Raw genomic sequence first — 27,429 nt, 5'->3', positions numbered from 1 at the left:
CTTTGTTTAACAAAAAAATTTATAGCCTTTTTTACTCACTGAAAGTTATTACTGTTAATGTTGTCTTTGAGTTTGGAAGGAACACTATTTTTGGTCTGCATTTTACCTAGCACAAAAATCATCGTTAGAACCACAATTCATGGAATTATCTGATTTATTTCCGGTGCTTCCAATGTTACCACAATATCTAACGAAACATTGAGATGATTGGAATGAATGTCCTAGAAATTAACTAATAAACAACACATATGTAGATCTTCAGGAGAAATAGGTGATTTCGATTGCATACCATGTTGTTCATATTAATCTTTGCAATGTTGAAAACATCAGTTGTATTCCTCATTACTGTTAAATTACGGAACCTAAACAAAGATGCTATTAGCAAGCATATGGCCATTATTACTTACAAAATTAATTCAGTTATATCTCCACTGTTAATACTCAGCGATACCGCAAAGGCAACTACTAGTTATTATGGATATTAAATGAGTTCCAAATTGGAGCAAATAATGTCACTAAACATTTGTGTCAGAGAAATTACCAACACATACAGAAATTCACTTTTCAAATTGCGATCGCGTTGTGCCATATTATCTCTTTACCCGGTTCGCCGACAACCAAGGATATGTGGCCTCCGTGTTGCACATACACCGTCAGTTACAGCTACGGTGGAGGTATACATTTCTCCATCCGCCTGGCGAGCTACGAATGTGGCAAATATCAACGCTTCTTTTTTAAATTCTTGTAGCGTTTCTTAGCAGCTAAAATCTTGACATTGTGTTTCTTTCGATGTATCCTTCCTGATAAAAAATTTCAGGCTAGGTTTCGACAAGTCGGACGGGACAGTTAACTTGTTAGTCGAGTAGAAGGCATGAACCAGATGCTTCGAAGGTTTTGTGACAATCTGGGCTGTGATTTAACTGGATTTGCGCCATATGGGTGAGAACTGTAGTGTCCCATTAAGTGGGTCAGGCATTCACTACACATCAGACTGAAAGCGGGCCACTGGCTCTGTGTGTGTGTGTGTGTGTGTGTGTGTGTGTGTGAGTCGGGAGGGGGGGGGGGGGGGTTGCGCACCACGCAATACTCTTTTTTTGTTTTTAGACGACTCTGAGTCTAGTCCACATATTATAGTTGATGGGAACCCAGAAGTAGAAGAAAAGATCTAAACAAATGCCCTCTACAAGAGAATTTATTAAAATCCTAGTGTTTAACTGCCAAAGCATTCATAATAATGTGCCGTGAAGGGTACAGGGTGCAGCCAACTGCAGGTGGTGGCTAATGTCAGCACTAATGACGTCTGTCACTATGGATCGGAAGAGATTCTCTCTGGTTTCCGGCTGCTGTGTGAGTTGGTGAGGACTGCCAGTCTTGCTAGCGAGATGAAGGCAGAGCTCACCATCTGCAGCCTCGTCGACAGGACCGATTGCGGACTTTCGGTACAGAGCTGAGTGGAGGGTCTGAATCAGAGGCTTAGACGGTTCTGCGACCGTGTAGGCTGCAGGTTCCTCGACTTGCGCCATGGGGTGGTGGGGTTTCGGGTAGGTCAGGTGTCCACTACACACAGGACGCGTCTACATTGGTAGCAAGGGCTGTGTGGCGTGGACTGGGCGGGTTTTTAGGTTAGACAGTCTCAGAAAAGGTCAAAAAGGGTTCCAGTCTCAAAGGGTACAGGTCAAAGTAACGAGGAGAATCGACCAAGCAATAGTCGGTATTGTAGCTGCAAATTGTCGTAGCTGTGTTAAAAAAGTACCAGAGCTTCAAGCGCTGATAGAAAGCACTGAAGTTGAAATCGCTATAGGAACAGAAAGCTGGCTAAAGCAGAGGATAAATTCTGCCGAAATTTTTACACAGCCGCAATCCGTGTTCAGGAAGGATAGATTAAACAAAGTAGGTGGTTGTGAGCTTGTGTCTGTTGGTAGTAGTTTATCTTGTAGTGAAGTTGAAATAGATAGTTCCTGCGAATTACTGTGGATAGAGGTTATACTCACCAGCCGTACCAAAATAATAATTTGCTCCTTTTACCGACCCCCGACGTTAGTGATATGACAGCTGAACGGTTCAAAGAAAACCTTAATCTCATTACAAATAAGTGCCCCACTCATACAGTTATAATTGGTGGAGACTTCAATCTACCTTCGATTTGTTGGCGAAAATACAAGTTCAAAAACGGTGGTAGACAGAAAACATCTTCCGAAATTGTACTAAATGCTTTCTCTGAGAATCACTTTGAACAATTAGTTCACGAGCTCACACGAACTGTGAATGGTTTCGAAAACACACTTGACCTCTTAGCCACAAATAATCCTGATCTAATAGAGACTGTCATGACGGGTACAGGGATTAGTGAACACAAGGTCAATGTAGCGAGGCTCAAAACCATATCAACCAAAATCACTAAAAATAAATGCAAAATATATCTATTTAAAACAGCAGATAAAAATTCGCTTGATGCCTTCCTAAGAGAGAGTCTCCATACCTTCCAAGCATTAAGTGTAGAGTTAAGAAGAACGAAAAATCCCCAAGACAGGCTAAGTTTCACGAAAGCTCGAAATTTAGTGTGGACGTCAATGCGAGATGCTTTTAATACTTTCCACAATGTAACATTGTCTCAAAATATGGTAGAGAACCCAAAGAGATTCTGGTCGTATGTAAAGTACACATGCGGCAAGAAACAGTCAATACCGTCATTGCTCGATAGCGATAGAAATGTTACCGATGTTGGTGCCACTAAAGCGGAGTTACTGAATACAGTTTTTCGTAATTCCTTCACGAAAGAAGACTAAGTAAATATTCCAGAATTCGAAGCCAGATCAGCTGTTAGCATGAGTGACATAAAAGTAGATATTTTAGGTGTTGCGAAACAACTGAAATCACTTAAGAAAGGCAAGTCTTCCGTTCTAGATGGTATACCAGTCAGGTTCCTCTCAGAGTATTCAGACACAATAGCGTCTTTCTTAGCAATCTTATACAACCGTTCACTTGACGAAAGGTCTGTTCCTTAAGACTGGAAAATATCAAAGGTCACACTAATATTCAAGAAGGAAAATAGGAGTAACCCATTGAATTGCAGACCCATATCACTGACCTCAATTTGCAGTAGGATCTTGGAGCATATACTGTACTCGAACATTATGAATCACCTTGAAGAAAATGTCTTATTGATAAATAACCAACACGGATTCAGAAAATATCGCTCTTGTGCAACACAGATGTAATGAGTGCTGTCAACAAGGGATCTCAGATCGATTCCATATTCCTATACTTCCAGTAGGCTTTTTGATACCGTTTCTCACAAGCGATTATTAATCAAATTGCGTGCATGTGGAGTATTGTCTCCGTTGTGTGACTGGATTCGTGATTTCCTCTCAGAGAGGTTACAGTTCGTAGTGATAGACGGTAAATCAATCCAGCAGAACAGAGGTGATATCTGGCGTTCCACAAGGTAGTGTCATACGCCCTCTGTTGTTACTGATTTACATAAATGATCTAGGTGATAATCTGAGCAGCCTGCTTAGATTGTTTGCAGATGAGCCTGTAATTTACCGTCTAGTAAAATCATCAGACGATCAATTCCAATTACAAAATGATCTAGAAAGAATTTCTGTATGGTGCGAAAAGTGGCAAACGGCACTAAACAAAGGAAAGTGCGAGGTCATCCACATGGCTACTTAAAGAAATCCGATAAATTTTGGGTATACGATAAATCGCACAAATCTAAGGGTTATCAATTCGACTAAATAGCTAGGAATTACAATTACGAGCAACTTAAATTGGAAAAATCACACAGATAATATTGTGGGGAAAGCGAAACAAAGACTGCGCTTTGTTGGCAGAACACTTAGAAGATGCGACAAACCCACTAAAGGGACAGCCTACATTACGCTTGTCTGTCCTCTGCTGGAATATTGCTCTGCGGTGTGGGATCCTTACTAGGTAGGATTGACGAAGGATATCGAAAAAGTGCTTAGAAGGGCAGCTCGTTTCGTGTTATCATGCAATAGGGGTGAGAGTGTCACTGGTATGATAGGCGATTTGGGGTGGCAGTCACTGAAACAAAGGCGATTTTCTTTGCGGCGAGATCTATTTACGAAATTTTAATCACCAACTTTCTCTTCCGAATGCGTAAATATTTTGTTGACACCCACCAACGTAGGGACAAATTATCATCACAATAAAATAAGAGAAATCAGAGCTCCAACGGAAAGATTTAGGTGTTCCTTTTTCCCACGCGCCATTCGAGAGTGGAATGGTAGAGAAGTAGTATGAAAATGGTTCGATGAACCCTCCGCCAGGCACTTAAATGTGAACTGCAGAGTAGATGTGTTTGGACGAGTTAAATGGAGGTGCTGTATTTGTTGCAAAAGACAACAAACTCAAATCCATCGAGACAGAAATTGAAGCTGCATGAGAGATCGATTGGCCACGATTCAGTAACGAGGATGGATGTAAACTGACAATCGGATCCTCTTATCGAATACCAGTCTCCCCTCCAGATGTAACAGAGAAAAATCCAAGTTCACTAGTATGTAAGTTCCCCAATCATGCTGTCATTATCGTAGGAGACTTTAATTATCCAGCAATCGATGGCAGCGTGTCACAGAGATGCTGAAGAATCTGAACTGGCAGTCACTAGACGATAGGCACAAACGATCTCAAGAAAGCCTGCTTTCGAAGTTTCATGAGACGGCTTTAATTTATTCCTCTATGAATACACTACAGCCCTATTATGCATCCCTCCGTATGGATCGCGACGACGAAGTAAGTCTAATCGCAGCGTGCACAGAGTTGACTGACAATCTGTCTTCCCACACTCCATTCGTGAAAGAAACGGGAAGAAGCCCTAATAACTGGTACAATGTGTAAATAACTGAAATGTACTGGAGAAAAAGTGATTGTCCAGCGTGTATCAAAATGAAGTAATCTCTTAACACAGTGTGAATTATAAGGAACGACCCGGATACAAGCCAACAGGTAATAGAATTACCTACTTCACAAGCGTGTAATTCGCACAACTCTGTCAGTACTATCCTGTTATACGAACTACTGATTCAGATGAACCACCAATAGTGACATTTAACCATGCTTTCAGGATGAGCCTGATTTTACAACTGTAAAGAAAATTCAACACGTATGATCGTATGGCTTTAACCCATGGGCGGGCAAGAGATCAGCTCAAGGGCCCTGCCCAGACTGAGTGCCAAGGCACTCAAGTTCGTCACGTATTTCCCTCACCGACAAGCCCTACCGTCTGAGCTCGTGGAGGGGGAAGAAGGGAAAACTGCGAACACGTAGCATTTAAATGGCACAGCAGTCATACTGCGCACGACTTGGTTTTATATTTAACATCTGTCAATAACATAGATAACAAACTAAACATTTTTTCTCTATTATTCAATTATTATTGGCACGCTAAGGATATAGTATAATTTTTATCTGGTGCAAACTGTCGGCTCATGGACAGACACAGACAATTTCATAGAGTTTCGCATTCAGATTTCACGTAATCGTGACTTGTTTAGTTTCATAATGGAAAAAAGATCTTTCACACAAATATTGCACCACTTTTCCACTCAATATTGCACCACTTTCAACTAAATCGGCAAACGGTCTCGAAAAAAGATTAAAGGCTCACACTGTTCTCAAAACCTTTATAAAAACTATCCTTGTAATTCGTTAGAGGCCGCAAAGAATTCTTCAAAACTAGCATTTTCTTTGACACCACTGAGCTAAGGTAACTGGACTGCCTTTGTCAGAATGTGTCACTTCTACAACGCGAGTTTCTTTCTAAATGCATCCCCATCAAATTAGAAATAAATTACAGTATCTTGCCATGTCTTCCTTTCGGCGCTGGGAAATCAAGTCCACTTAAAATGCGAAATTTGCAATCCATTCCGGGTGTTCTGATTTTCGTTCTTGCACTCCTTTTTCCTTCATAAATTCAGCAATAGCGAGTTTTAAATAGAAAAATCGTTCCTTACATGCCCCTTGGCTAAACCATCGTATTTTTCAGCGATATATGACGTCTCCATACGCTTCGTTCAGTTCCACTGAAAACGGTTGCAACTGACAATGGCATAATGCGTGCAAATTCAGAAGTTTTACTATTCGTACCACCAATTTCTTCACGCGCTCTATGACTGTCGATTTAGCACAAAGTGTTTTTTTATGTCCAGAACTATGACTCCCGTCTGTCGATCGTTGTTATTTTCTGCTCTCTCAACATAACCTAAATCATTTAATTCCTTCTGCATCGTACTATAATGTCATTTCATAGCAAACATGCAGCACCCGCCCCTTATGAGAAGCGACAATTCTCATTCATCTCTCGTTCTCTCATTCTCATCCATTTTAAAGGATTCGATAGTTCGCTAGACTGTCTCTTTTCATTCAGACAGCAACAGGACCTGTGAACATCCTTTGCACCACTCACAAATAGCGAAGAGTAAACGGCTCAGACACCACAACTGGAAAAAACACTGACTGGAGTGTCATTACGACACCAGGAAGAAAGACGATATCATGTAGTTGTCTTCTGACGAATGACAGTGAATGCTGGTTGAACTGAAGGCGCCCATTACGAGAAAAAACTGAGTTATGGCTAATTTGAGTGGTGGCGAAATCTTTCATGTTCTGCATCACCAATTATTTGAATTCATTAACTGTCCTAATGCAAAGGGGAGAATCATTTAGAAACAGATATGGCGGACAACACTGATGCTATCAAATATAAAGCAGTCCTCTCGAAAACTCACTTTAAAGTCCATGTCATCGAATATTTGCTGTAACTTAATGCAGTCATTTGTGGACCAGACATGACTGACTACGATACAGTAACTGAAACATTTCCTGATGAATCCTCAAACAGATTCTAAAGCATTAGAAGACCGATTTTGATTTATTGTCTAATATTCTAGCTTTTGGCTGCTTATGTACCTCATTACTTCCCACTTTGGCTGAATGATGTATAGTGTAGCACCCTGATCAACGACCTGTTTGTCCAATCCACGAATTTACAAGATTTCTATTAGATGTTACCCTAAGAGCAATATTTTCGACTGCACAGAGAAGCAGCTTTTTTTTTTTCCTTGTTGCGAAATTGACGAAGTCCCACCAACGTTCAAATTCAACAGATTTTAGTCTGCATAGCTCCATGCTTTTGACTATACCACGAACCACAGTTACAGCTACATTACATACTCTAAGACAAATACTAGTATAAGCATAACAACTTGATGTCAAATACACGGATGTAAGATTTTTGTAGCTCTCCTCGCATCTAATGTATTTATTCAATCGAGTTATAAAACTTACTGCTTTGGTAGAAAAATAAAAAGTTGAAAGTAAACACAAGTGATATACTCTTCCTTATAATACATGCTGCAGTATTTGCCTCTTAGAAGTAGTTGCACTGTAATACAAACACGTCTTCCTAAGTTTCGCGCGTGTGCAGCCTTCGAGACATTGCCTTCTCACACACCTGATCGGAATAGAGCACTGCTGGGGAAAGCCAGAACGCCGAGTCGGTTCGGCTACGTTCACAACGTTCCACTGATAGTATCAACAGAATATAACACCTCAGTTAAGCTATCCAAGACAGAACACGACGGTAACAAGAGTGGATAACGAATATTAAAATGTACTTTTCGGCCGGCCGGAGTGACCGAGCGGTTCTAGGCGCTACAGTCTGGAACCGCGCGACCGCTAAGGTCGCAGGTTCGAATCCTGCTTCGGGCATGCATATGTGTGATGTCCTTAGGTTGGTTAGGTTTAAGTAGTTCTACGTTCTAGGGGACTGATGACCTCAGAAGTTAAGGCCCATAGTGCTCAGAGCCATTTGAACCATTTTGTACTTGTCTTTTGCTAAACTGTAAGCATCAGCTTTACACATCTTACACCGTCCAGCCAAAAAATTCCGAGAGTGATTCCATTCCTGGAGTATAGGTGGCATCCGTGCTGTAACTAGGGTGGCAGTTTGAACTAACAACTGTAAACACCAGATGCGCATGTGATGCAGCATTGTGAACACTCATTGTTAAGCAGCATTCGTGAGGCCATAGGGTCTCAACATTGTTTTGTCACAAATCAGAACGATTGAGTATCTCTAAATCAAGTGTTGAAGACATTCTGTAGACTGTTATGACTTTGCCAGGACTCCTTATGAGATGCGTGGACATCTGCCGTGACTTGATTCAAAACCAGAACACGGACACTTCATTCCTGGAAAAACATCATCTCGGGAGCAGAGACTAGATGATGTTAATACGAACATACCACAAAACGATAAAGTATAGAATTTCTCATGAAGGGTCACTGCAAACCGACAGTTAATTTACCGTGACGTGCGAGCTGAACAACAGTTTCAGATGGCTGTATGAACGTTCTGTGCGTTGTACTCAAGTGACGAGATACTGTGTATAATACCTGAAGCACAAAGCCACCATTTTAACTTTTCTGTAGCTTTTATTAAGTCAGTCTCAAAACTTTATGGACTGATGGGTGTATATTTCAGATCCAGTAAGTTAGGAAGAGTAGGAACACATACACTGTGGTGAAAAAAGTCATTGGCACTGGCATGCACATATACAGATTCCAGTTGTATCGTGTACATACGGTATAAACGGGGAGCACATGGGCAGAGCTGTCATTTGTACTCAGGTAATTCATGTAAAACAGTTGCCGGCCGTGGTGGCCGTGCGGTTTTAGGTGCTGCAGTCCGGAACCGTGGGACTGCTATGGTCGCAGGTTCGAATCCTGCCTCAGGCATGGATGTGTGTGATGTCCTTAGGTTACTTAGGTTTAAGTAGTTCTAAGTTCTAGGGGACTGATGACCTAAGATGTTAAGTCCCATAGTGCTCAGAGCCATTTGAGCCAGTTTTCGACGTGATTACGGCCGCACGAAGGTCATTAACAGACTTGGAACGAGGAATGGTGGCTGGGGCTAGATGCATGGGACTTTCAGTTCCAGAAATCATTAGTGATTTCAATATTCTGAAATCCACAGAGTCAACGGTGTGCTGCGAATACCACAATTCCGGCATTACCTCTCACGATGGACAATGTAGTGACTGACGGCATTCCTTTAACGAGTGAGAGAAGCGATAGTTGCGTAGAGACGCCAGTGCTAACGGATAGGAAACACTGCGTGAAATAACCTCAGAAACCAATGCTGGGGGTGCGATGAACGTATCCGTTGTGTGGCGTAATTTGGCGTTCAAGATCTATCGCAGTAATCGCCTGACGCGAGTGCCTTCACTAACAGCATGACATCACCTGCAGCGTCTCTCCTGGGCTTGTGATGATATGGGTTGGATCCCAGACGTCTGGAAAACCGTGGCCTGATCAGGTGAGTCCTGATTCCAGTTGTTCAGTATTGATAGTAGAACTCTTGACCCCTCCCAATGCCAAGAACCCAGGTCATCAACATAGCATTGTGGAAGCTTATGGTGGCTCCGTAACAGTGTTGGTTGTGATTACATGGAGTGGACATAGTGCTCTGGTCCAACTGAAACGATCACTGACTGTAAATGGCTATGTTTGGCTGCTTGGAGAACATTTGAAGCCATTCGTGGACTTCATGTTGTCAAAGACGCAGTTTTTATGGATAACAATGGGCCATGTCACTGTTCCACAAATGCTCGCTATTGGTTTGAAGAGCACTCTGGAAAATTGGAGCGAATGATTTGGTCAACCAAATCGAGCGGCATGAATCGCATTGACCATTTATGGCACATAATCGAATCTTCAAATGTGTGTGAATTCCTAAGGGACAAACTGTTGAGGTCATGAGTCCCTAGATTTACACACTACTCCAACTAACTTATGCTACGAACAACACACACACCCATGCCCGAGGGAGGACTCGAACCTCCGGCGAGAGGGACCACACAGTCCGTGACATTGCGCCACACACCACATGTCAACTCTGCGCAGCGAGACATAATCGGGAGGTGAATTTGTGCACAAAATTGTGCAGCGAGAACACTTTTGCAATTATGGACAGCTTTAGAGGCAGCTTGGATCAGTACTTCTGCAGGGAACTCCCAACGACTTGTTGAGTCATGCCGCATCGACTTGCTCCATTACGCCGGTCGAAAGGATGTCGGAGGAGATTTTAGAAAGCATGCCATGACATTTATCACTTCAGTATACAGTGGATTCTAAAAATGGTTCCGATATTCAGTAATTTTTGTTCGCAGATATTAATCAAAACAGTCATTAGCAGAATGCAACTGATACTATTTAGGAACATGCAACTTACCACAGAAATTAAAGGAAGGCTACTAGTTTTGCATGGTCCTACAACCATATGTCATAAATTTTTTTAACATACACAAGAGCCCACCGTCCTTACATCCCAACCGTCTTTGAAATATTACACTTTTAGGAACTGATGACCAGCAGTGCTCTGATTTTAATTCATACTCCCTGCACCAACATATATATGAGAGTTATCAAATCACATTTAATTATCATCAGTACTTACCAGGCTCAATTTTGATGTTGGGTTTTGTATCTGCCTGATTTTCGTCGTTACCTCCACTGGCTGGCTGTGCAGCTTCAATTGGATCTGAAAATAAAGGTAGCTATAAACATCACAGTATGTAATAAGCTCATGTTTGGCATAGTTAATCACCAGATACACAGAGAGACTGGTTACAAGAGACCATCTGCCATTAACAAATGAAAGCGTTTAAGAAGAAGACTGCACTTTTGTAATCCGTATACCCATACATTTGTTTTTACAATATTTACGGTTACACGGATTTTTAGTTCCTTTGTGCACACCTGGAGATAAATGGTAGAAACGGCTGATTTACGGCTCGAGTGACACAATCGGCCCCTTGGGATACCTAGTTGGTGAGGAATGGGGGGGGGGGGGGGCGACATCAGAGGCAACTAAGAGGAAAACCTGTATACAGGGCGTTTCATAATTCGTTGTGAGAAGTGACCCGAGTGAAAGTATACGATAAAGGAATTAAATACGTTCTAGTAAACATATCTCCATAGACGAGACGTTTGAAAGTTAACTGCGAATGTGTTGTTGCGAACCGCCACTGACATCAGTAACAAAAATTGTCCAAGTGAGTAGAAATGTATTTCAAATATAAATTTATCCATCAAACTGGACTCTAATTTCACTCAAAGACTACCTTAACAGCAAACACAATCACACTTCAAGACGTTATATGCTACAATTTACAGTACTAATATATAAAGAATAGTCGTTGTTTAACGTTGTTACCAAAAATCTCGGAAAGTACTTAACCAATTTACTTCGAATATATGCACAATACTCCAATGAACATTGGGACAGACAGAGTCTATATATTTTGTTTTGAATATGATTATTATATAAATAAATGTGTAATATGTAGAGAAGACGCTTTCTTACCACGAGTATCGAAAACTGCATGGCCGATTTTCTTCAAATTTTCACAAAGTACTCTGATAAAGATTCATACACAGATAGGTTACACTTTTTAAACAGCAATGTACGCGTCTTCCGTTAAACCGACTGCGAGAAAGGAAGTGGCGCACTGTGCTCTGCTGTGACAATGTGCTTTTTTTTAACCAAAACTGTGGGGCATTTAAACCATTAGAGAAATCGTTTCTTCCATACATATGGTTTGCAAGATAAAAGGAAAATTGTATTTATGGCTTATCAGCTTATTATTAGAATACTATTACGGAATCTGAATTTGCAAGAACAACGAACAAGGCTCAAGGTCAGAGAGAGCGGGAGGAGTTGATGGACAGAGGGGAGAGGGAGAAATGGACGTAGAGGGGTGGAAAGGAGGAGCTGGTGAATGAGAGGAGGGTGGATACAATGGACAAAGAGAAGGGGAGGAGAAAATTCATTCAAGGTCAGTATTTAATCTGTCACGTGTCCACACATGCATACAGGCCAGTTGCATGCCTAAAAATGGCGGGAAAACCAACCGTTCCACCTCCCCCGTCGCCCCTTTTATCACTATTGCAATTCTGAGAGTTTCATCATTGGTGGTTTGTACGTCTTAGTGAAAGGTTTTTTGTGTGTCTTTACTTAATATTTTTGTTTTTAAAAGATCAATGCCCTTTAACACGACACCACCAGAAATAGTGGACCAGGACAAGCAAGTGTTTGAGTTTCTATTGTCTGCACCACCACAATAGCAGCATCCCACAATAGCCCACCAGATTTATCGTATCTACCATTCGAGTCTCCTTCATACCAGCAGCAACAGCAGCAGCAGATACCTGAACTGTGTGTTCAGGAAACGCGGCAGGAATATCCACAGCAACCATCAGTTTCTCCTCAACATGCCAAGCTGTAATTAAGTGGTTCCAGAGTATTGCTCTTTGCCAATACTTACAACATGCCTTCCAGCAAGTCGAAAGTGTGTGAACTTAGACTTAGAACCAGATGGTGACTGATGTAATAACGGAATCTGAAAGCGCTCAAAACGCTGGTGCTAAAGTGCAGTATGCAATATGAGTGGGACTATTTACGTGCACTGGAGTCAAAAATTAAAGTAACAAACAGCTGTTTCCCCGTCCTGTGTCCAATTCACGATACAATCACACAAACTGTCAACAGATATCTGTACGATCGTGTTCTACATGGAAAATGACATTTCAGTCAACGGGAAACAACGCCAATGATGATATCAGGGCACCTGTCAAACGGAGTGCTGTTTGCCAGGTAGTCTCACATCCACAATCGCTGTGTACACAGTCACAGATGGTGCAATATGGCACAGAGAAGATGTCTACCAGACAATCTGAGGTCAAGGGCCATAGGAAGAATGGAAGGAGGAGTCGAAAACTCTTGGAGCCTGATGACTTAACATGAATTGTTCTGTTCTTTCCCGGATGAGGCGATAGTTTAGAGAGACAAACTGTGTAAGGTGTCAAACAAGTAATACACCTTACACTGAATTTGTGAAACAGTTCCGGTTAACTCGATATATCACATGACATAGTTACGTGAAAATGTGTAAATTTTATTGATAAGTGAAGCAAATAAACAAATTGACATTTCATGAGTATAAACCACTAACACACATACAAGTAATATCATGCAAGTAATTTCCCAGTCCCAAGCTATGAGACGCATTTCTGAGGGAAGGAGAATTCTTACAAGTGAATGCCCGTCCCACATTCAGCTGACACTTTCACAGCATGATACCTAGCGTACACAATGAGATGCTGGAGCCACTGTGTAGGCCGCCAGCAAAAGCATCCATGTTCCCTGCTTTTAACGATGAGACTTCGGGAAACCTGTCTACAGGAACACAGCGGGAAATGCCAGATAAACGTGCGGAGAAACCCAACTCAAAACATTGGTGACTCACTGTAGCCATCTGTGTTTAAACTCACATGAAAGAAAAGGCTGCTTATCTCAGTATTATGTAGCAGAAGTTAAACTCTGCCCTACAGAAGAAACGACGCCTATGATAGGCTACAAAACTCTAGTGGGTGGAGTCATAGCAAGTACAAATGCTCTGATTGGCAAGAAAGAAAATGCGTGGCCACCAGCTTTGATATAGGCAAATTGCAGACAGATTAATTGGCTTCTTCTCTTGCAGTATTTGTGCAAGATGACTCGCGCCATGCTGAGACGATTACTAGAGTCATTATGTGAACACTTGTTCACAGCCTCGTCTTAACTCATAAGGAGTTAGACTCCAAAGTCTCCTAGTATGGAGAATCGCACTGAGCCTTGACAGTTAACGCTTGCAACGACGTATGCACTATTCCAGCCAAATAGCGTGTACCATGCCAATTAATTTAGCTAGGAAATAATTAGGAGTCTGGGCTTCACCAAAGATGTAGGAAATGTATCCAACTGGCGTTGAACAGTAGACAGAGACTTAGGACAGATCCTCAGGTTCACAGCTCGTGCCAACAGCAGCCACTGTCACCACTGAAGGAAGGTCAACATGAGTGCTTGCGCTACGTCAGCAAATGATATTCAATTGACACTCAGTTCTGCGATCGTCTCCGTCTTTCCTAATTTTAGTACATTCATCCATGACCTGTAGTTAAATATATTCACGACTGTAGGGCTTAAATGAAGCGGAAGAGCAACATACCCAGTTTAACAAAAAGAATTTATCAACCATGGTAGAGTGCTTTATACTCTTAAGTTATGGAATTTTTTTAACTGTGTACTTCTTTTTGATTGCTCTTTACCGACCCCCATTCAATTTTGGGTATTTCCGTTGTGCATTTTAGCATAATTGAAATCTCTGGCCCCAATTGTATTTCATTTGCTCGTATTTTATCGACCCCCAAACACTGTCATGAATCATCTTACCATTAAAGAACCTTATAACAGTTAGGAACTTCGCTTCGCAGTTGTCAACCGCAATATTTTACCATCCTGTACGTAATTTTGCTATCATTGTTATTTCATGAAGCCATACTTAGAATAAAAATAAAACTCAATAACGAAAATCTAAGATTTTCATTTTCGCTAACCTACAGTTATGCCTGAACCCGTACACTAATTTCTGTTAGCGATAACGTTTCTTTACGGGCGGAGTAGTGGGATCGACATTGAAATTATTGCCTGATGACATCACTGTCCATACTGCTGCACTCTTCTGAACTCCGCATGCGTGAGATGGTATCTTCCTCCCTTATAGGCCGTAGGTTCAACTCCAAATCCCTAACACACTCACAGAGCGTCCTTGCACAACTGTGGTAGGAAGATAGATCAGAACCAGTCTCACACGTGTTAGATAATGGCGACCCCTCCAGTATGGTAAAGTAATTACTAGGACAAAAAGAATATCCTCTTAAAAATGTATGCAGTATCCCCATAGTATAGTTGTAACGACATTGTTAGCTTTAAGTTTTTCTTGCAAGCACACAAGTGGCCGACACAGCTTTGGTAAGTGGGTTCTATCCCAACTGGTAAGTGACAGTCGTACAGCCTTGTTATTGTCTTAAGGGAACTAGAAACAGTAGAGAAAGGATGAAGGTAATACGTTTATGAAGCGAGTATGATCGTATGATCGCATGATTACGCGAAGGAAACCTGCTTTCTCCGATCGCTAGACAACATTCAAAAAAATCGTATTAATGAGTTTTATCAGTTGTAGAATTTTGGAACACGTATTATGTTCGAGTATAACGACTTTTCTGGAGACTAGAAATCTACTCTGTAGGAATCAGCATGGGTTTCGAAAAAGACGGTCGTGTGAAACACAGCTCGCGCTATTCGTCCACGAGACTCAGAGGGCCATAGACATTGGTTCACAGGTAGATGCCGTGTTTCTTGACTTCCGCAAGGCGTTCGATACAGTTCCCCACAGTCGTTTAATGAACAAAGTAAGAGCATATGGACTATCAGACCAATTGTGTGATTGGATTCAAGAGTTCCTAGATAACAGAACGCAGCATGTCATTCTCAATGGAGAGAAGTCTTCCGAAGTAAGAGTGATTTCAGGTGTGCCGCAGGGGAGTGTCGTAGGACCGTTGCTATCCACAATATACATAAATGACCTTGTGGATGACATCGGAAGTTCACTGAGGCTTTTTGCGGATGATGCTGTGGTATATCGAGAGGTTGTGACAATGGAAAATTGTACTGAAATGCAGGAGGATCTGCAGCGAATTGACGCATGGTGCAGGGAATGGCAATTGAATCTCAATGTAGACAAGTGTAATGTGCTGCGAATACATGGAAAGATAGATCCCTTATCATTTAGCTACAAAATAGCAGGTCAGCAACTGGAAGCAGTTAATTCCATAAATTATCTGGGAGTAAGCATTAGGAGTGATTTAAAATGGAATGATCATATAAAGTTGATCGTTGGTAAAGCAGATGCCAGACTGAGATTCATTGGAAGAATCCTAAGGAAATGCAATCCGAAAACAAAGGAAGTGGGTTACAGTACGCTTGTTCGCCCACTGCTTGAATACTGCTCAGCAGTGTGGGATCCGTACCAGATAGGGTTGATAGAGGAGATAGAGAAGACCCAACGGAGAGCAGCGCGCTTCGTTACAGGATCGTTTAGTAATCGCGAAAGCGTTACGGAGATGATAGATAAACGCCAGTGGAAGACTCTGCAGGAGAGACGATCAGTAGCTCGGTACGGGCTTTTGTTAAAGTTTCGAGAACATACCTTCACCGAAGAGTCAAGCAGTATATTGCTCCCTCCTACGTATATCTCGCGAAGAGACCATGAGGATAAAATCAGAGAGATTAGAGCCCACACAGAAGCATACCGGCAATCCTTCTTTCCACGAACAATACGAGACTGGAATAGAAGGGAGAACCGATAGAGGTACTCAAGGTACTCTCCGCCACACACCGTCAGATGGCTTGCGGAGTATGGATGTAGATGTAGATGAAAAAATACAGTACTTAACCTGTGTTACACAGATGCGTCGCAATCAAAGGATGACAGACAAAATAAGCAGTGGTCTTCAGTACAAGCAATCCTAAGTCCGTGTGACATTAACAGTACATGCAAAGTAACGAGCGTTGACGCTTCTATCCAACTCGCTAATCTTGAAGCTACTGTGGAACTAGGCCGCGACCAGTCGGACACGGTGCTTATGTCCTCTTCACGTAGGGGCCGCTGCTGTCGCGTTGTCGTTCTTGAGAGGGGTCTGTCAGCGTGCGATTGGTTGACATATGCTCACAACCATCTCTTCTTTATCGTTCCCGACTGGCGTGCCGACGCTTGATTTTACGCCGTAACAGAGGTCATTTCACGAGGCGTACGTGGGAATAAGTAATATGTTGTCTGACTCTTACTGGAAAGTACTCTCTCGAAATTTCAACTTCTCCATGATGCATAACGCCTCTCTTGTATCGTCTGCAACTGGAAGTCGTTGAGAATCTCTAACACTCTCGCGGCAGCTAAACGATCCCGAGGAAAAACGTGCCGCTCTTCGATGGATCTGCTCTATCAGTCCAATCTGGTAATAGTCCAACAGTGATGAACAATACTCAAGAATGGGTGGAACAAGCGCCTTGTAAGCGCTTCCTTAGTGGATAACTTACATTTCTTTAGGACTGTTGCTACTAATCTGACATCTGCTTTTCCTACTGTTTGGTTTGTGTGTCATTCCAATTAAGGTCGCTGTGGATAGTTACTCTTGTTTCCAACAGTTTGTCATAAATAGTTTAACTGTAGGGTAGTGGACGTGTTTTCCTATTTATGAGCAGTATGCTGCATTTACGTATTTACGCTCAGGGTCAACTACCAGAGCCTGCACCATTCATCAATCCTCTGTAGGTCCTTCTGCAAATCGTTACTGTCTTCTGGTGTTGCTACATTCTTATACACACCTTCCGCAAACAGCCTTAAAGAGCGTTCAACCCACTCTGCTACATCATTTATATACGGGATGTAAATAGTAACGGTTCCTATCACACTTCCTCGCGGTACTCCTGAAATTATCTATACAACTGTTGAGAGCGACAGCCATAAAGCTGATTTGGTGAATTAACCTGAAAGGAAGTCATAATCTTCAGGACCTCAATATCGGGAACACTCCAGGAGACGGCGGGTTATGTGTTTTGTTATTGCACAATCAGATATTGTTTGTTCTTGGTGGATTTAGTATGCGTTTGTACGATTTTAAATACCACTAACGATTGCAGATTGCTTGAAAATTATTTGAGCGCACATCCATAAAGTAATCGAGAAGCCTGCTGTTAATATCCAGTCTGCAAGTCCACAATCCAGATCACCTAACTGGAATAAAATGTTCTAACTCTGTATTTATAATCAAAAGGCGTGAGGAACTATGACAATAAATGAAAGTTTACTGTTTTAAGAAATCAGCGTATAGAAGAAAAGTTCAAATCCTCAAATTAATATTTTTTATAATTTACTGAAGTTTTCCTATCGTAATTATCACTCGATACAGTTCAGAGACGTCCTCTACTCGAAGTTAGAATGTTTGTTAATTATCGCTCCATCTGTTAATTAAGTACAGTTAACTGCACTCCTTAAAAGTGGCGAATAAGCTGCGCCATTTGCTATGTGGTTTTCTATAACACTACAGGTGACACATAAGATGAAAGCATCTAAACTAAAACACAGATTTCCGAGTAAATTATCAACTCACGAAAGTTCACCTCTACATACTTCCATAAATATGCATGGTACAGCGCGCTCACGCCAAAGCTCAGAAGTTCATGTTCCGTGTAAGGTGGGTTAACGATGTCACAGTGGCACCAAAATTCGCCCCGATTCTGCCAACGCCACCGTGGACATATCACACGATGGTGACGTCATCACACCCTATCTTACCCACATTTCACCTATTCTTTGGACACCTCTACGAAGGAGGTCAGAACTGTAATGCCTCGAATTGAAATTACCCGATTTTCTTGTGGGTGGGCCGCGTGGTTTGAGGCGTTATGACACGGACTGTGCGGCCCCTCCCGCCGGAGGTTCGAATCCTTCCTCGGGCATGGGTGTGTATGTTGTTCTTAGCGTAAGTTAGTTTAAGTTAGGTTAAGTGGTGTGTAAGTCTAAGGACCGATGACCTAAGCAGTTTGGTTCCTTAGGAATTCACACACATTCGAACATTTCTTGTGGGTGGCCGAGGAAAACATTTCAGACACACTGCCGCTCAGTATCGACAAGAAAAGGTCTCAGGGGGTGGTACAAAGGACGTCAATGAAATCCCCGCTCCCTTTGAGGCGTTGATTACCTCATATTTCGCTATGGAAGAGAATGGTCACAGTGCTATAAGGAACAGGACGACATTCTCCATAACCTGTGACACTGCTCACACCCCACGGTCGATTCAACCCTTCTCCAACTAAATCTTCGGCCTGCAACCCCACTATACGTGATCGTACCCCTCCGGAGAGCAGCGCGACCACGATTTCTTCTCTGGTATACTGGGTGGAGCCATTAGGGTCTCTTCATCTACGTCTGCATCTACATCTAAATCTATACTCTGCAAGCCACCTGACCTAGTGTGCCGGAGGGTACTTCTCGTGCCACTAACTGCTCCTCCCTTACCTGTTAGACTGGCGAATGGCGTGTGGGAAGAATGGTTGTCGGTAAGCCTCTGTATTGGCTCCAGTTTCTCGAATTTTTCATCGTGGTCACTTCGCGATATGTGCGAGGAGAACAGTATTATGTTGCCCGACTGTTTCTGGAAAGTATTCTCTCGAAATTTCAGTAGTAAACCTGTCCGTAATGCATAACGTCTCTCCTGCAGCGACTGCCACTGGATTTTGTTCTGTAACATACTCACGCCGACTATACGATCCCGTGATGAAATGCGACGCTCTTCGTTGGATCTTCTCTATCCCTTCTACCAGTCCTACCTGCTACGGGACCCAGACTGATGAACCATACTCAGTTCTTAAAAATTTTCCTATGAGCCTGGGTCTGCTCTTCCTGCTACATGTTTTTTACGTAATCATTCAACTTATGGTCACTGTGGATAGTTAAGCAATACGTTGAGTTCTATCTGTAAGGAAATGCTGAATCCAGTCGCTAATCTGGTCCATTACTCGGTAAATTTGTACGTTTTTTACTAGGCGGCAGTGTGGGACGGTGTTGAATTCATTCCTGCAGCAACAAACAATGCACCAACCTGAGCACCGATATCCACAGCGCTATGGATGTCATGGAGACACAGAGCGAGCTGAGTTTTCCAAGATCTCTGCTTGCGGCGTTCATGTTGGTTTTTGTAGAGGAGATTTTCATTCTCCAAAAACGTCACCATTCCTTAGCATGAAACATGTTCCATAATTCTGCAACTGATTGACGTCACTGATATACACCTAAAGTTGTGTGCATCTGTCCCACGGCCTTTCCTGAATAATAGAATGACCTGCTCTTTTTTTCCAATCGTTAGGTTCCCTTCATTGCTCCAGTGATCTACAATTAACTGTTTCTAGGAGGGGATTCTTTCGGACAATCTATGTAGAATCTTACAGGTGTCTCAACTGATCCTGATGCCTTTCCACTATTAATTGATTGCAGTTGCTTTTCTATTCCGCAATCGGTTATCTCAGTATCTGGTATTCCAACGTCCGTACGATGATTGAAATTAGGGAACTATTACGATTTTCCGCGATGTAACAATTTCGGAAGACCGAATTCGGTATTTTGGCCTTCTCTTCTGCTACCCTCCGTTTCAGTGCCTTTATGGTCATTGGGTGACTGAATAGATGATTACGACCTGCTTACTGACTTTATTTTCAGTCAGACCGATTGAAAAAATTTACTTTAACGTCATCAAACGCTTGTTTCATTGATCTTCTTCTTAAGCTCATTTTCGCTTAGTTCAGCTATTGTTTCTCTGCTAGATTTTGACTTCTCTTGAATCTGTGATGAGGCTCTCTTTGTTTCATAGCATTTTTCTAACACGGCTATTAAACCACGGTGAGTCTTTACACATAGTCGTAGTTGCTCTCACAGACTTACGACCACTGGTACCTTCCTCTACGTGAACTGATTCGACAAGTTCAAGAATGTTTGTAGTTGGGAGGTCTAAGACGCTTCCTTCTCGAATTCGTTTTCTAATTATCTGCGAGAAATAATTTTCAGACAATACATTCAGAATAACGTCGCACGAACTCCTGTCTCTATCAACAGTTTTGATAGCATAACTCTCCCAATTTATACCTGGCAAGTTGAAGTCACCCCTTATTACAATGTCATGATCAGAAAAGTTATTAACAATATTCTACAACTTCTCTCTGAAGCGCTCTACAACTACAGCTCCTGACACAGGTGGTCTATGAAAGCACCCAGTAACTATTTCTGACCGACCTTTGATGCTTAACTTCACCGAGATTAATTAACAGTCTCAATCTATCTAAGTCTACATCCACAGTTCTAGGGGACTGATGACCTCAGATATTAAGTCACATAGTGCTCAGAGCCATTTGAACAATTTTTTTCTTCTCAGTCCCTAAACGCCCTGAAACGAACGCTCTCTCCACAACCGCGACTTACCAAGTAGATCAGAGGTAAGTGAAATGCCTAGCCACAGGGAAGAAGCCCCACGGTTTCAGCGTACGGTTTTGATTGATGGTAACAGGCGAAAAACGTCCCATGAAAACTGATAAATGGGGGGGGGGAATGACTATCATGTGTGTTTATCTAACAATAACGGACAAGAAATTCCTTCCCCAAACCGCGATTACAGCGTTCAGAATCAGAGCCCGCCCAGCGACCGGTGAAGAAACAGGTTCCGAGTACATCCCACAATATGGTGGCATCGCAGGAATCATGTGATTGTTAAGGCAAGTTGTGTGCCACCTGCCGAAGACGCATGACAGCCAGTGGACGCTGAATGAAGGACACTTTAAAAACGTTCTAAAATAATTTTTATTACATGGCTCATGTATGTTGTTCAGTACATCTGTGAGCTGCTGGATTTGCCCATACAGTATTTACTGATAAAAACAGATTGATACATTGCTATATGTACTCTGTGCAAAAATATCATGACGTTTAACACGTTCAGTGCCCCCCGCCAGGCGTGGTAGCCGTATCCCGAGCTTTCACGTCTGGTGGGGTGAGGGCACCGAACGTTTTAAAGCGCTGGACGTTAAGTTTTTCTCACAAATCCTCCTCTCTCCGGGTTCCCATATATCGTTAGAGCTCCAACAACGTCCCACCTATGACAATGTCATTGCAGACTAAGCACAAATCAGCTAATATCGGAGCCAAGTCCATAGCCTGACGCTGCCAACAGGAGAAGGCAGTAGGTAGGACAACACAAACCTTCTTCTTCTTCTTCTTCTTCTTCTTCTTCTTCCTCCTTTTTTTGGACTCTTGAAAGGCGGTAAATGTGGTAATTCCGTTGGCAAATGCCCATAAAACTCGCATGTGATGTTTTCCTCTTATAGCTAGCACTCTTCTGGGTAATTTGTTTAGGGACCATACCTTTAAGATAGGTTGCGCGATAATTTTATACCATATCAATTAATATAACCTGGTTAGAGTCTCAGACGGACGAGAAAATACCGTAATGTGGTTGATAAGGTTGCTGCCCACGCTTCATAGCAATGAATCTTTCGCTTCTTGCAGAAATGCTGTAAAACACTCCTTACTAAGTTGAAGACTTTTCCGAAAAGCAATAACGTAATGCTGAACTTGTTACCGGTAGATTCAAACAACATGCTAGCATTACGTGAACTCAAATTGAACAACGCACTTTTCATGGAAACACTATTGAGAATTGACATTCGCAACCAGAGTAAGATAAGAGAGAATTAGGACTCGTTCTGACACATGTTTTCCTATCTAGCCCAATTTTTTTGAGTGGCACAAGGTAGCATATGGTGTGTGTGTGTGTGTGTGTGTGTGTGTGTGTGTGTGTGTGTGTGTGTGTGTGAAAAATTGAGGAAGAGGCGTCATGATCGCGCAATCGTCTTGTAAGCAATAAGCGATCTATAGCTCGGACAAGCATGAATCTATGCGCACAGGCGTTTGTGTAAATTTTTTTCGGAAATATAAGTACCTAAACACTGGACTGGCAGTAAAATAGGCTTATACAGGGTGTTACAAAAAGGTACGGCGAAACTTTCAGGAAACATTCCTCACACACAAATAAAGAAGAGATGTTATGTGGACATGTGTCCGGAAACGCTTAATTTCCATGTTAGAGTTAATTTATTTTCGTCAGTATGTACTGTACTTCCTCGATTCACCGCCAGTTGGCCCAATTGAAGGAAGGTAATGTTGACTTCGGTGCTTGCTCTACAGTACTAGCATCAAGCACATCAGTACGTAGCATCAACAAGTTAGTGTTCATCACGAACGTGGTTTTGCAGTCAGTGCAATGTTTACAAATGCGGAGTTGGCAGATGCCCATTTGATGTATGGATTAGCACTGGGCAATAGCCGTGGCGCGGTACGTTTGTATCGAGACAGATTTCCAGAACGAAGGTGTTCCGACAGGAAGACGTTCGAAGCAATTGATCGGCGTCTTAGGGAGCACGGAACATTCCAGCCTATGACTCGCGACTGAGGAAGACCTAGAACGACGAGGACACCTGCAATGGACGAGGCAATTCTTCGTGCAGTTGACAATAACCCTAATGTCAGCGTCAGAGAAGTTGCTGCTGTACGAGGTAACTTAGACCACGTCACTGTATGGAGAGTGCTACGGCAGAACCAGTTGTTTCCGTACCATGTACAGCGTGTGCAGGCACTATCAGCAGCTGATTGTCCTCCACGGGTACACTTCTGCGAATCGTTCATCCAACAATGTGTCAATCCTCATTTCAGTGCAAATGTTCTCTTTACGGATGAGGCTTCATTCCAACGTGATCAAATTGTAAATTTTCACAATCAACATGTGTGGGCTGACGAGAATCCACACGCAATTGTTTAATCACGTCATCAACACATATTTTCTGTGAACGTTTGGGCAGGCATTGTTGGTGATGTCTTGATTGGGCCCCATGTTCTTCCACCTACGCTCAATGGAGCACGTTATCATGATTCATACGGGACACTCTACCTGTGCTGCTAGAACATGTGCCTTTACAAGTACGACACAACATGTGGTTCATGCACGATGGAGCTCCTGCACATTTCAGTCGAAATGTTCGTATGCTTCTCAACAACAGATTCGGTGACCGATGGATTAGTAGAGGTGGACCAATTCCATGGCCTCCACGCTCTCCTGACCTCAACCCTCTTGACTTTCATTTATGGGTGCATTTGAAAGCTCTTGTCTACGCAACCCCGGTACCAAATGTAGAGACTCTTCGTACTCGTATTGTGGACGGCTGTGATACAATACGCCATTCTCCAGGGCTGCATCAGTGCATCAGGGATTCCATGCGACGGAGGGTGGACGCATGTATCCTCGCTAACGGAGGAGATTTTGGACATTTCCTGTAACAAAGTGTTTGAAGTCACGCTGGTACGTTCTGTTTCTGTGTGTTTCCATTCCATGATTAATGTGATTTGAAGAGAAGTAATAAAATGAACGCTAGCATGGAAAGTAAGCGTTTCCGGACACATGTCCACATAACATATTTTCTTTCTTTGTGTGTGAGGAATGTTTCCTGAAAGTTTGGCCGTACCTTTTTGTAATACCCTGTATAAGGGCTACAGTATACCTCGTAAGTGTCTCAGACTGACGAGTAATTTTATAGTAACACACCACAAAAATCTTAAACTTGTTATGTTTGTCATAAATAAATATAGATTCGATGGATAACCGTAGGTATTTAATTGCAACACCTTACTGCCATTGGCGCTGAGTGGTGGAATCCTAATACAACTGGTAAGATGATGTTTCTGCCAGCCATATCTGCGAGTGCATAACAAAGCAGTTTTCCCCAGTCTTGGTTCTATAGAAAGTAGCAGACTCTAGTAACATGGCGGAACAACTGATTTCGGTCACGGGACTTAACATCTGTGGTCATCAGTCCCCTAAAACTTACAACTACTTAAACCTAACTAACCTAAGGACATCACACACATCCATGCCCGAGGCAGGATTCGAACCTGCGACCGTAGCAGTCGCGCGGTTCCGGACTGAGCGCCTAGAACCGCGAGACCACCGCGGCCGGCTGAGGATCGAGGTATGGTGTTGCATCTTGCTATTACCGAACAGTCCATTAAAACTACAGTCTTCCATATTCCGTAACATGTACACTCCAGCTAAAAATACTGTATGACAATTACACATTCTAATTTTAGGACTAATGACAGTAAAAAGACTTCATGATCGCCTGATCAAGAACATAAAAGTTTGTATTACATCCCAATAGACAAAATTGCCAAACGACCTTAGGACTACATATAGGAAAATGTTAATAGGTAATGGCCTAAGTCTGCACAAAACGCATTGCCTCCTTTACGTATCAGGACGGCATAATTAGTTCTATATGTTTGCCAGCAAAACAAACAAGCCCTCTAGAGATGTATAGCAATCCTTTTTGCCGGCCAGAGTGGCCGAGCGGTCCTAGGCGCTACAGTCTGGAACCGCGCGACCGCTACGGTCGTGGGTTCGAATCTTGTCTCGGGCATGGATGTGTGTGATGTCCTTAGGTTGGTTAGGTTTAAGTATTTCTAAGTTCTAGGGGACATGACCTCAGAAGTTAAGTCCCATAGTGCTCAGAGCCGTTTCAACCATTTGAGCAGTCCTTTGCATTCATCTACGTCTACCACGTTCTCTGTAAGCCACCTAACAGTGTGCTTTTTGTTCCACTAACTGATCCACCCTTCCCTGTTCGTGAATGGCGCCTAGGAAGAATGGTTGTCGGTTAGCCTCTGTATTAGCTTTAATTTCTCGAAATTCCTCGTCGTGCTAATTTCGCGAGGTGTACGTTGGAAGTAGTAATAGGTTGTCTGAATTTTTCCGAAAAGTGTTCTCTCGAAATGTTAATAGCAAATCTCTCAGTGACGAACAACGCCTCTCTTTTATCGTCTGCCACTAGTTTCTTGAGAATCTCTGTAACGCTCTCGCGCCGACTAAACGATCCCCTGGCGAAACTAGCCGCTCTTCATTGGACCTTCATCAAGCCACCTTCAGCCTATTTCTCTACCGTTCCACTCTCTAGCAGAGCGCAGGAAAAATAAACACTTAAATCTTTCATACGTGCTCTGATTTCTCATATGTTACTGTGATGATCATCTCTTCCTGTGTAGGCAGGCAATAATATAGTATTTTCGCATTTAGAGGAGAAAGTTGTTGATTGAAATTTCGTGAAAAATTTCGCAAACGCCTTTGTTTCAATGAATCCCATCCCAAATCGCTTATCACATCCGTGACACTCTCTCCTGTGCTGCGCGATAATACGAAACGAGCTGACCTCCTTCGAACTACTTCGTCGTCGTCCTCCGTCAGTCCTATCTCGTAAGAATTCCAAGCAGCACATAACTGCTCTAGCTGAAGACGAACAAGCGTAGTGTAAGCAGTCTCTTCAGCAGACCTGTTGCATCTTCTATGTGTTCTGCCAATTAAGCATAGTATGTGGTTTGCCTTCTCAAGAACATTATCTGCGAGATCGTTGCAACTTAAGTTGTTCCTAATTGTAATCCCTAGGTATTTAATCGAACTGACAGCTTTTACATTTGTGTAATTTATTATGTAATCAAAATTCAATGGGTTTCTTTTTGTACTCATGTGCGTGACCCCAGACTTTTCCTTATTGAGAGACATTGCCACTTTTCGCGCCCTTAAGATATCGTGTCTAAGACATTTTGCAATTGGTTTTGACCTTCTGATGACAGTATCATCTGCAAAAAATCTAAAACGACCGCTCGGATGATCTCTTAAATCGTATATGTAGCTTAGGAACAGCAGAGGCTCTGTAACACTTTCTTGGCGAACGCCGGATATTATTTCTGTTTACTCGACGCCTTTCCATCAATTACTACTAACTGTGCCCTTTCTGAGAGAAAATTTCGGGTGTAGTAGCGCAGTTGAAGCATACATAGACACGCAATTTGACTAGAAGTCTCTCTTGAGGAACGGTATCAAAAGTCTTCTGGGAGTCTAGAAATATGGAATCAATTTGAGATCCCCTGTCGATAACACTCATTACTTCGTGCGAATAAAGAGCTCTGGTTTATTGTCACTAGAATTTTCCATATTCTTAACACTAGCAAAAAAGCCTCTGGGAAGATATCGTCTCCCATACTGATTTGCTTACGACGAATAGATAGTTATCCACCAAGAGAGGGAATACCTCTGAGCCATGGTGTGGGGGGAGGGTACACAAAGGACAAGCAACAAGCATAGTGCTAGTCTGCACACCAATAATTCATACTTAGCGGTGTACATTTATTAAAGTATCGTCCCCGATTACTATAAAAAAATTCGAGATGACACATCGAAAACCGACAACCATATGCAAAAACGTGATAATGCTACCCTAGCAAGGAGGTTCGTCATAATGTATAGATGACTGATTCCGTTTTGAGGAGAACTAAATGTGTATTTTGACAAAATAAGACGCACAATCTAGACTTAGGAACACACACCTACACTTATGCTGCCTCTGTTGTAGCAATAAACGTCACAGAATACATTATTTTATATCACCACCTTAGTAACATGAGTTTATTGTAATATTATTTCTACCAATATGAGAACAAGCTCATTTAAACGCATAGTAGTACTGTAGGGATGACTTTGCAAGATTTTGCATTTCAAGCTGTGCTATTTCCGCTAGGTTTTCCCACCTGATGTCACCCAAGTGAAGGACGCACACAATTCACCTAGATGCGTAGATGGACTAACTTTTTGCAGAAACATCTTTCAACATGCAAAAATCAGATTTAGAAATATTTTATTTCTTTGTGATGAACATGTTTGAGTCTTTCAACTTACAGGACAAACTTTTTGCGCCATTTTTGCACAATATATCGTGACGTCATTAATTCTGCCACACACTGCAGAGTCATAGTGTCCAGTACAATAAATTACGATATTATTTATAGCCCTTTGGCATAATATATCATTATGGCATTA

At 42.3% G+C, this 27,429-nt stretch overlaps 1 protein-coding gene across 1 annotated transcript in view; it reads right to left on the bottom strand.

The window, feature by feature from the left end:
• Positions 1 to 27,429, bottom strand: part of LOC126184291 (putative uncharacterized protein DDB_G0285119) — a 153,827-nt gene that overhangs the window by 102,286 nt on the left and 24,112 nt on the right. The window contains exon 4 of the mRNA XM_049926669.1: positions 10,487 to 10,570. Within this exon, the coding sequence (XP_049782626.1) occupies positions 10,487 to 10,570 (84 nt within the window). The remainder of the gene's footprint in view (positions 1 to 10,486; positions 10,571 to 27,429) is intronic.

The sequence above is a fragment of the Schistocerca cancellata genome, chromosome 4 (assembly GCF_023864275.1).
Source record: "Schistocerca cancellata isolate TAMUIC-IGC-003103 chromosome 4, iqSchCanc2.1, whole genome shotgun sequence".
In the NCBI taxonomy this organism is placed as follows: domain Eukaryota; kingdom Metazoa; phylum Arthropoda; class Insecta; order Orthoptera; family Acrididae; genus Schistocerca; species Schistocerca cancellata.
The sequence above is the reverse complement of the archived record's forward strand: the minus strand, read 5'-3'. Positions and strand labels throughout refer to the sequence as shown.